Below are 12005 nucleotides of genomic sequence, written 5' to 3'. Positions count from 1 at the left end.
TGTAGCAGCCGAGACAATAGCAAAGGCATTTATTGGACATTGTTTATCATGTTTTTGATGCCCCCTACATGTTACAATGGATCAGGGTCAATAATTTAAGTCTAATCTGTTCAATGAACTGGCTAGACTGTGTGGATTCCAGGATCATCCCACAATCATTTATCACCCAGCAAGCAATGGGATAGTGGAAAGGTGGCAAAGAACCCATATTTCTTGCTTATTGGGAATGGTAGCATTAACCAGTCACACCTCCAAGACAGACCCAACCTTCCATATGTCATGGCATCCACAACCTTATGCTTGCACCTTCCAAGATTCCCGCACAGGGAGAGAAATATTTTATCATTGCTTTAGTCTGTTGAGGCGTGGGAACACCATTTATGGTTCCAATATTTGTGTTTATACATGCATGCATGTCTGAAGAAAGAAAGATTGTTCTAACAATTGGATTGGTCCTGGAGGCATGCTCAGAGAGCTGAAGCGGTTAAGGCAACTGATCGGAAGAAGCAGGAAATCCTTGTTCATGTCCCAGACTGGCACAGGTTTTCATTTGTCACAAAAAGCTGATGTCATTCCGCGTTCATGAAATGTGACCACATTTTGTAGTATTTACCACAGCTGTAACTGTCAGAACAGCATCTATTTCTTCAGACATGCAGACATCTTTGAAGTACATCATAACGGAATGCAAGTCTGAAGTACATTGTAATGTGAAAATATAGACACTGTATAAACACAGATATGTAACCATCAATGGTGTTATATACATAAGTACAATGTGTGTGAGAAAAGTAACGAGAATGATTTCTTTACCATTCAAAGTAGTTCCCTTCAGCAACTATACACTGGCGGAGTTATTGTTCCTAGTCTTGGTAGCAGCACTGAAGGACTGAAACTAGGAGGACCTTTAACATGTCATTCACATTATTTTGAATGTTTTCCAGAGCCCCAAAATGATGTACTTTTAAGACCTTTTCAATTTAAGGAAATCGAAAAAGTCACAGTTACTAAGAACAGGTAAATACCAGGACTGAGGAACAACAGAAATGGCTTTTCAGGTCAAAACCTATGTGATGGAAGGCATCTGTGTGACACAGGCACTGTCATGATTTGGCATCCATCTGCCTGCCATATACAGTCTCACTTGATTCTCCTTTTTCCTGTGCCTTTCAAGGACATCTTTGTAAAACACTAGGTTGGCAGCTTGTCCTGGAGGAACAAATTATTTGTGCATGATACCCCTGTGGTCAAAAAAGCAAACCAACATTGTTTTGATCTTTGATTTTTCTGGTTGAGGAGATGTCTTAGTGTGCCACTCCTCAATTTTCTGCTTAATCAGGAGTTTCCTCAGAAACCCAGGAGTTATCATTTGTGATCACATGACTGAACCATTCATGGTCATTGACAGTCCTCTCAAGAAGAGCAATGTTCACATTTCTTCAGTTGTCCTTCTGCTCAGCTGTGAGGTTTTCCCCCACCATTTTGGCACAGACCTTTCCCCTGTGCAAATATTTGGTCAAAATTTGATGTACAGTGAACAGGTCATTTATCATACTTGTTGTTAAATGTCAAACTGATCTCACAAGAGCAAACACTCATTTGACATTTTCATTGGTTTTCGAAGATGAAGATCTCCCTGAGTGAGGCTCATCTTCAGTGTGTTTTCAGCCTCACAAATATGATTTGTGCTAGTGAAAACTTGTGCTCTTGATAAATAATGTTCTCCAAATGTCTGTTTCAACTTTTCAAGGATCGTACCTGTGGATTATCCAAGTTTAACACAAAAGTTGACTGCATAACACTGTACCATTTTCGTAAAACACACACACACACACACACACACACACACACACACACACACACACACACACACACAAAAAAAAAAAACAGAACTTCACCCTCAAAAATCAAGTTATGACTGTGTGGTGCTGAAACTCAGACTGAGCATCTGGAAGGCATGAACAGAGTCTACAGAAGTAGAACAACACAGCGTTGCAAGATTGCTCGCAATGATGTCAGTCTTATTACTTTACTCACATGACTTGTATAAGTAAATAAATGTGTGAATTGCATGGGTTTTGACACTTAGCTGATTTTTCATCCTCTTTTATGCTAGCACACCAAAGATGAGCACTGCAGCTTCAATATCCTGTGTCCTACAAAAATTATGTGAAATGTCAGAGCACAACAGATGCACATCTGCATGGAGCACTGATCCAATGACCATGTTTGATACACCTTTAACACTTATATTCATACAGATTATTTTGCATTTGAATCTGTACTAAGCTAACTCGATATCACTGTATTTTTTACAATTGTAAACATGACTCCACAATCAGTGTACAGCCTATCTTTATGATATATATTCCAACTGGAATTTGGTTTCATCCATTCCCCTGATACTATGTGGGCATTCTTAATGTTTATAAGCAAGACTAGTTCTGGTATCTTTCCAGAAACAATCCTGCAGTGAACTAATTCTAGTGTATTAACATTTTCTTTCTTCTATTTAGCATGACCAACACCACTTTCTTTAATTAATGGTGATTGTATTCTTTCCTGTCTGAGGGAATATATGTTATTGGACATTCTCATACATAAAATTACTACACTTACAGAGATTAAAAGTTTAACTACTGCAGTGATTGTTTTTAAAGGGTACCATATAATTGATCAGTGGTAAGCAATCCTATGCCACATGGATCCTACTTTCAAAAGTCAAGTTCATTATAATTTGATCAAAAATGTCTCAATATTAAGGTATTACTTAAACACCCATCAATTAAGATTAATTGCAGGGAGAGTACACATGACCTAAACCTGCTTTATAAAGCTGATACCCTGTAGATTTTAAGGAAAAATACTGTCACATATTGCTACATGATATGTATTCTTTTCAGAGCCAGCATATTTTTCCATTTTATGTTGGTGGTCCATTGGGTTGTGTGTGAGGAGAGAAAAGCTTCACATCAAGCTGGCATAGCAACCTGTGCTCCATTGTGGGTAGTCAATACTTCGTATCAGGCTGAACGACTTGCACCATTGCCTTTTATGTATTGGCAAGCAGTGCCAAGGTGGGCAGCAATTTCACACTAAACTTGAAACCAATTGGAGATATATGAGTACAATAATCTGGCTTCTCTGTGTGTGCTCCTTACCTCTGGGTGTCCCAGCATCTGTAGAACCATTGGAGTGGTGCCTCTGTTTCCACTCCAAAAATTTGATTCAGCCAATGAGTTTACATTGGTTCACATAGCGGATGGTGCAGATGAAATGACGAATATAAAATAACTCACATTTAATCCAGTAAAACTTTGTGAAGGTTAAATGTGCTTCATGTATGCAGAAAGGGGAAGTTTGTGGCCTTTTTCCAATTTTTTAAACTTTTGTGGTATTTCTCAGTGATCACACTGGAAATAGTACACAGTCAGCCCATCCACCTATAATTTTTGAGAGACTGGAAGTTGGGCAGGAAGAGGGAATATTATGGAAGTTAGGGATGAAGGTCTGAGTCACACAGTCAGAGGTTGACAGAGACATATGTGGCTGTTTTGCAGCACTCTGCTACCTTGGAGCAGAGATAATTTTTCATAAGAGCAATTCATAATCTGAGCAGTTTACTTCTCATATGTTTTGTATGTTGAGCCACCCTTCTCTCTAATGGCGAATAAACAATCAGAAAAATGAAATGTTTTTAACTTATCAGGTGCTCAGTACTTCTTTCTTGCTGCTCTTTCATGAATTTCTTGCTTATAAAGTATTTTGGCTCACTGTAAGAAACAATGATTGTGTGTGCTATGCTCAGGCTAAATGATGCAATTTAGAAACTGCTTCTACCTCTTCCTTCATCAACTGTTTCATTTTCTTCATATCATATAAATTTCCACAAGATTGAAAAAATAAAACTTCCACTTAAACTCACTACTCCATAACAGAGCATCTGATTACATATATCAACAGGTATAAAGATACATAAATCTGCTACTCAGCATTTTATAAAATGCATCAGTCTTCTACATTCAAAGAGTTTCTTCTATCAAATACTTCTTGCTGAATGTTTTCAGAGTAAATCATACAAACAGGAATAATGACAATAATTTGAAATTATAATTAATATTTTCTAGTTCAACTGGGAACACATCTAGTGTCATTTTCATATTTTAGTTCTATTTATGAAAAAAATATATGTGTAAATTGGGTTTTTATCTGCAATTTTGATTTTGTTTGGTTGGGTCATGAATTTAATGTATCATATTCTACAATATGAGAGAGAGGTAGGACAACTGACCAGTTCCATTACAATGTGCAGCTTAAGTTGCTGACTTAACTTCAATTTGAATTTGGGTTCTTTACTCTTATATCAATGAGCCATATAGATAATGATGTCTTGGTGCTATAGCCTCCATGCAGTCTTCTTTCCATAGTGTTCTTCCCACAGTGTTAGTTTCACCCATTTTGTTAACCTAATTTGAGGTTCAATTGGTTTTATTTCAATGTTAACCTTTACCTAATATTTGGATCATTTACAAGAAAATAATATTCTGCAAAAGGCAGATTACTTGTTATTAACTTTTGCATCAATTAAAAGTAGCAATTCAAATTCAGTTAAAGGCAAATAAACCTTTGACTAATCTTCTTCAAATTTAGAGTAAATAAAGATTTTGTTAAAATCAGACTTGACTTCCATTACAAGTCCCTTAACTTGTCCCATAGCTCACCTGGTTAGGTAACATAAAGATAACCTGGTATACTATCAAGCTGTGCTTTGTTGTGTAGATATTGTCCTATGCATATAGTGGGCCTATCACGTGAGAGGACACTGCTGTTTCACTAGCAGGAGTAAAAGCAGCTTGACCACATATGCTCCACCATGTAGTCAGAGACTTTAGTTTAAGATGAACCCCCCTAATACTGTCAATAACTATTTCACTTCATGGACCAATCAACTCATATTACAGATAACATGTCAACATCCCTATTAAGGTGTGTTTAAAAGGTATCTCAGTACCTCTTACCAACCTGATTAATAGCAGCATTAGAGAAAAAATGTAAAATCTAAAAATGATTGTTGTGAAACCAGTGTATAAGAAGGACAATAAGAAGGATGTCCTTAGCTGTAGATCAGTATAATTAATTCCCACCTTTATTAATATACTGAAAAGTATTATCATGTCGCAGCTAAGAGAATTTCTTTTATAGAACACAAACTGCTTGGAGACACTCAACATGGCTTCAGAAAAGAGCTAAGCACTACCACAGCAGTTACACAGTTTACAATGAAGTTTACTGCCTGTTGGATGAGAGGATTTTTTCAGACCCTACAAAAGCTTTTGACACAGTAAACCACAGGTCAGTTCTAAAACAAACTGATGTCACATCACATCAGGAATCCATCACTGCATCTTCTAGCCACATACGTATTGAATCATAACAAATCCACTAAACTGGCGTACACATTATGTGCTGCAATTATGAGTCTCCAATCCACCAGTGAAACAATAATAGATTATGTACCTTAGAGCTCAATTCTTGGTCCCTTTCTCTTTCTTGTATATAAAGAGTGAACATTAATAAAACCAACAAACTGCAGGAATGTGTTCCTGTAAGTAAATGGAGGAAAAAAGATCCAATGAACATGTGTCTCAAATGCACCATTGCCATGGAAGATGCTGCTAACAAATTGAAGTTTCTCTGACCATATGCAATGTGCTCCTCGTCTTTTGCAGGCTGTGAGATTCACACAGCATACTGTAAGCAGCAGAATTGTCCAGCATTCATGTCAGGAACAAGCCAAGTTGGTGTTTCTATATGGCCAAGCACATGGAAATGGTTGTGATGCAGTACATCTATACAAAAACAAGTACCCTTGCAGACACCAACCATGTCACACAACATTTCAAGTGCTTTTTGGATGTTTGTGTGATCATGGGACCTTTCAGACAGACAAATATGCATGGAGGCAGCAGACTGTGTGTACACCCAATTTGGAGGCCAGGTTCTGACTCTCTACTGTTTCCCTCTGCCTGGCTGCACACGAACACTATTTCAGCTTGTTCCTTACATGAATACCAGACCATTCTGCTGCTTACAGTATGGCATAACACAAGGAACACACAGCATGCAGTCAGAGGAACTTCCATTCATCAACGCCATCTACTGTGGCAACGATGCATTTCAACCTTATTCTGCGGTTGGGAATGTGAGGAGTGGGAATCTTTTGCTACTAGTGGAGTAACAGAAGTAATGAAATACAGTACTTAAGCAGTCAGAGACTCGAGCTGAATGTGTCAAATCTCAATTACTGGTATGTAAAACTGGCAGTTCTCGGCACACCAATGCAAATAAAGTAATGTAAAATCTCAACAAGGGAATTTGGCAGCTGACAATTGTGGGGTTTCTACAATGATGAACATTTGCAGTGGACAAAACAAATTAATTTTATTTGTGAAAAAGTCAGTAGTGGTTCATGTCTCCTTGGGATAGGCCACAGAGGAACATGTCATGAAGTGTTTGTGCAGCACAATTACCTAACAGCATAATTCTTTACACACATTTAAATTAGTACATTTCTTATGAGTCAACCTGTGGAAGTTATCAAGTGTAGTGATGTACTTGTTTACAATACCAGGACAAAATTTAACATTTCTGAAAAGGAACAACATTAAAAATGACAAATCAAAGTCTGTATATCAGTGATCTGATTTTATTTAAGTAACTTCCAAATTCTCTAGGAATGATTTTAACACAAAATTAAAATCTATTTTGGTAGATAAATGTTCATATTCATTCAATGAATTTTAAGGTACTGCTTGTGATGTGAATCAGTAGTTTATCAGCTACAAAATAATAAGTGTATAAAATAGAGAGAAGAGGTTACAGTTGTAGCATGTAACATATTTTGAAACTATAATTATCATCATACTGTTATTTCTGATGTTTGCAAGAGGGAGAACTGTGCTGGAACCATGAAAAGAAAATGTAAATAAATAAAAAATAAATAAATAATCTTAAATCTGAGATACTTTATGGTTGAACTGTTCAACAATATAGCTATATTGAACAGAGATAAAAATATGAAACAAAAATCTGCCAAAGCTGGTAGCCACATCAATACAGAAAAGTGGCACAGATCTGAACTTTGTTTACTGGGATTTGATAGTATCTGATCAGAAGATAAGTGGTGAAAACCTGGAGTATATAACAGTATTTAAATATGAGGTGCTGAAAAGTAATGTTTCCAAATTTTTTATGAGAAAAATCTTAAAGCATTTTAAATAAACAAATGTTGTTCACATTCTATGTCTTTATTATTCATGTCTACATATTTATTTCTCAATACAGTCACCTTGGTGACAAACACGCTTCTCCCAACCCGAGACCAGTTTGTTGGTACCATCACTGTACAATGTTTGACTTTATTGCCAGAGCCACAGCCTCACCTTTGCTTGTACTGCTTCATCACTATCAAAGTATAGTGCTCAAACGCATTCTTTAACTTTTGGAAACAGGTGAAAATTAGACAGGTGCCAAGTTGAGACTGTATGGAGAATGATTGACAACACTAAACCCAAGACATCAGATTGTTGCAGATGTCATAGCACTTGTGAGTGGCCTGGCATTGTCATGCTGAAGGAGACAATCTCCCCTGAATAGGCAGTAGGTTCAACTTAGCTTAGCAGGACTATTTTTTTAATTTTTTTTTTTTTTGCAGTTAAATAAATGGTTCACTTATGTAAAAGAAAAACTGGGACGAGAAGTTATGCCAGTTATACAGAAGAAGATATAGAAAAGTGTTTAGAAGAAATTAGGTCACGCCAAAACAGGCAGAGAGTTGCTTCAAATCTCTATGGAATTCCTAAAAGCATGGTCATCCAACAGCATTTAGCCCTGAAGAAGAGAAAATGTTTGTAAATCACATAGTTAAAATGGCAAAATTTGGCCTCCCAGTTGCTCACACAGATCTTAGATTTGCAATTAAAGGTTATTTAGAGAAGAAAGATGTTGTTTCAAGTGCTTCATAGATAATCTGCCTGGCTATGAACTTATTAAATCATTCCTTAAAAGGCAAAATAAAAAAAAAAAATTCTAGCAAAATCAAACACGTGAGAGTGGCAGTTGACAAGAAAGAAATGAGTGGAAAACGCCAACTGAGAAAAAGGAGACACTCGAAATTAAATGTCTCTCAAGGGAAGAGTGTATGTCTGATAGATTTGAAAGATTCATCTGTATCTTAAAGTATCACCACTTCTGTCTGTGGGACTACTTCAGAATCAGGAGTTATCCACCAATCTGAATGTAGGTGATTTTGTAACTGTTACGTGAAACAAACAGGAATTCCCTGGAGTAATCACGAGGATGGACTCAGTGCAAGGCCCCACTATGGAATGTATGGAGAAATATAAAAAAATGCTGGAAATGACCTCAGAAAGAAGATGTAGTGGCACACCGCTGACTGTTCATTGTAAGAAAAGTATCTCGACTGAAACTCCTTTCGAAGATGGCATATTTTCAAGTGACAGAGTTAGAGAGCATTCCTGTTCTTTTATTTAAGTATTTTCATTCATTTTACTAACTTTTATGAATATTGTCTGTTGTATACACAGTAAACTGTGTCTGTCTCTGTATGAATTTCTTCGGTTTAGTGTGTTCAAAAAATGGTTAAATGGCTGTGAGCACTATGGGACTTAGCATCTATGGTCATCAGTCCCCTAGAACTTAGAACTACTTAAACCTAACTAATCTAAGGACATCACACAACACCCAGTCATCATGAGGCAGAGAAAATCCCTGACCCCACCGAGAATCGAAACCGGAAACCCGGGCGTGGGAAGAGAGAACGCTACTGCAAAACCATGAGCTGCGGACTTTAGTGTGTTCTTATAAATAAACATAAACACCTAAAATCAGGGCTATGTTTTGCTGTTGAGTCATCATAATTCCTTATTATCAGAGGTATCTTTAGCCCAAAATAATTAAAACAACAATTACTTGGAAAAAAAGTTTCTGGGAGAATGTAGCCCCAGTTTTGTAGAACACTGGTCAACATTTTGAAAAGGTAAAATCTTGTTCCCAAAAGTCCTGCAACAGCCCCTACCATGGTGTAAGTTCTGAGTAGAGATCTATTAACTTGAAAAGTATGTATGTGAACTTGTTCTACATCTACAATAGATATTCCGCAAGCCATCCAATGGTGTGTGGCAGCATCATTTCCTTTCCTGTTCTACTTGCAAATAGAGTAAGGGAAAAATGAATGTCTATATGTCCCCATATGAGCCCTAATTTCTCATACCTTATCTTCATGGTCCTTACGTGCTACTTTTTTGGCTGCAGTAGAATCATTCAGCAGTCAGCTTCAAATGCCAGTTCTCTAAATTATCTCAACATTGTTTCTCGAAAAGAAAGTCTCCTTCCCTCCAGGGGTTCCCTTTTGAGTTCCCAAAGTATCTCCATAATACTTACAAGTTCTTCAAACCTACTGGTAAAAAATGTAGCAGCCCACCCCTGAATTACTTCAATGTCTTCCTTCAATCTGACCTGGTATGGATCCCAAACTCTCGAGCAGTACTCAAGAACAGGTCACACCAGCATCCTATATGTGGTGTCCTTCACAGATGAACCACTCTTTCCCAAAATTCACTCAATAAAGCGAAATTGACCATTCACCATCGTTACCACAGTTCTCACATTTTCATTCCATCTCATATTCCTTTGCAACATTACACCCAGATATTTAAATGACTTGACTGTGTCAGGCAGGAAACTAGTAATACTGCATCAAAACATCACAGAATCTTTCAAATAATTAAGAATTAAAAATAAAACTATAAATAATTGTGCTGAAGTAGCCCCAGTTGATGATAAGGAAGTTTGGGAAACATATCAAATATCTAAAATTGATACAAAGTGCTCTCTACCATGCACGATACAATAATTTGCAAGGTACATATGTAGCTGCTGAGCAAAATTTACTGCTTAATGGCATTTGTAGTCACAACAAGATACATTTGTGCCTTTGTGCATGAAGATTGTGAAATCCCACAGGGGATTAACTATGTTTATTACTCTGCAGAATTCTTAATTCATTTTAATAGAATATCTCCAGATGGATAGTGTTACAGTTATATTTACTCTAATTTTAGTTGTTCTTGTATTCCAGTTACTTGTTGAGAACTTCCTTATAATATTTTCCTGAATTAGGATTAACTTCCCAACATGTAATGCAGAACAAGAAAATACCGTAATGTTAGTCAGTTTAAAGTCATACATATTAATTCACATTTTAATTGATATAGCAAATATTTCCTGAAGTGACTAACCTGCTGCATCTACTTGAAGGACATCATGCTCTTCTACATATTGTACATAAGGTTTCAGCTCATAAACATGTTGCTTGCTGTTAATGTGTTCAACAGCTAACTGGAAGGTTTGTTCTTGTTGACTTTCCTGCCCATGAAACAGAGCACCTGGAAGGTCATTAATGTTTCTTTGAGATTGCAAGTAGTACATTTAAATAACAAACACACAAACAAACACACACAAGTGCATGCCCACAATGTACATAATGTGCTATTGAACCAATAATCAACTGTATAACTATCAAAACTTTACCCTTGAGATATTTCCATCATTGAGTGTAGAAAGATAAAAGATATTTATCAATCTAGGATGGAATCAGTAAAAGATGAAAATTGGTAATATGTTTGCTGGGTACTGGAATGAGCAAATTACAATTAAAAGTAATAAACTGTGGTTGTCAATACAGTTAAAATAGAAAACAAAATGGAGATATTGTCTTCTACTAATACATGCAGAAATCAATAGAAGAGACTGCTTTCCAGGTATATGTACCTGGACTGGGAAACAGTTGTGAAGGATAATTAGAGTGTGTGAAGTTAGTGTCACTATCATTAGAGATTGAGACTACCTCTATTGGATTATGATGGGGAAGGTATGAATTTGAAAAGGAGAGAAGATTGAATATAAGATAGGCTGTATTTAATTGACATTTTATCATTTTGTATATAACAGCTTTCACCACATAAAACTTGCATATATGAAGACATTTACGATTAGAATCTGATAAACAGGCTCTTTCCCTACGTTGGAATCACATCACCAATATATGGTTACATGCATCAAAAAATCATTGAAATAAATTGTGTCGGCTATGTTTATGAGTACTGTAGTATGTAATGTATAAATGAAAAGCTGCTCTGCCTACCATGGATCTGGCATATTAACATTACACAGACTGCCATGTTTATTACATTGTAATAGAGACAAAGAATCACCTAGAAATTGGTTTCATACTCATACCTCAACTTTTCCACCACAATTAGCATTCAAGACTATTCATCTCCATAATGAAAGAGAAATAAAAATGAGATGACTTTCAGATATTCTGTGGTAATGGAATGTCCTTGGTGCAATAGAAATAAAGAGCAAAAATAAAATCTCGCCAAATAGTTGAGGCAGTGGGTCACTAATTGTTACATAAACAAGAGTAACGATATGTGATTTTAGATTTTCCCAGTGTAGGAAGGCTTTGAATATTTCTTGAGTATCTAGCCAGATGACACTGTCCAAAAGGCACAAGATTTCAGCAGACCACATGGCCAACCAACAGCCGAGAAAGTCCACTGTGACAGAGCACTGGATTTCCCATGAATATGTCCCCTTCTGTGATTGTATTCGAAAAGAGGCTGTAAAGATACAGCTACATGATGAATTAATAAATAAAGACAATGGTTTTCAGTTAAGAAAGACCTTGGATCCACCTCTTTCTTTGACCATTCAAAGCACAGTGGCAATCTGTGCGGAAATCCCTTCCTGCCAGGGCAAACAAAGAGGATGAGATCCACATCTGCCAGTGGTAGCAGCAGGACTGAGGACTTCAGATTGTGTCCCAGCAATGCACTTCCCCCACCACTGCAGCACAGATGGCCAGCTACAAACCATGGGTGGGGAGGATGGGACATGAAAGTGGGCCGAGCAGAAGACAG

At 36.9% G+C, this 12005-nt stretch overlaps 1 protein-coding gene across 3 annotated transcripts in view; it reads right to left on the bottom strand.

Moving 5' to 3' along the window:
* The window catches only part of LOC126298678 (glutamate receptor ionotropic, kainate 2-like), a 397907-nt gene that overhangs the window by 284746 nt on the left and 101156 nt on the right, over positions 1–12005 (bottom strand). For all 3 annotated transcript variants that reach the window (XM_049990109.1, XM_049990111.1, XM_049990110.1), the window contains one exon: positions 10320–10466. In XM_049990109.1, the coding sequence (XP_049846066.1) occupies positions 10320–10466 (147 nt within the window). The remainder of the gene's footprint in view (positions 1–10319; positions 10467–12005) is intronic.

The sequence above is a fragment of the Schistocerca gregaria genome, chromosome X (assembly GCF_023897955.1).
Source record: "Schistocerca gregaria isolate iqSchGreg1 chromosome X, iqSchGreg1.2, whole genome shotgun sequence".
NCBI classification, from domain to species: Eukaryota; Metazoa; Arthropoda; class Insecta; order Orthoptera; family Acrididae; genus Schistocerca; species Schistocerca gregaria.
The sequence above is the reverse complement of the archived record's forward strand: the minus strand, read 5'-3'. Positions and strand labels throughout refer to the sequence as shown.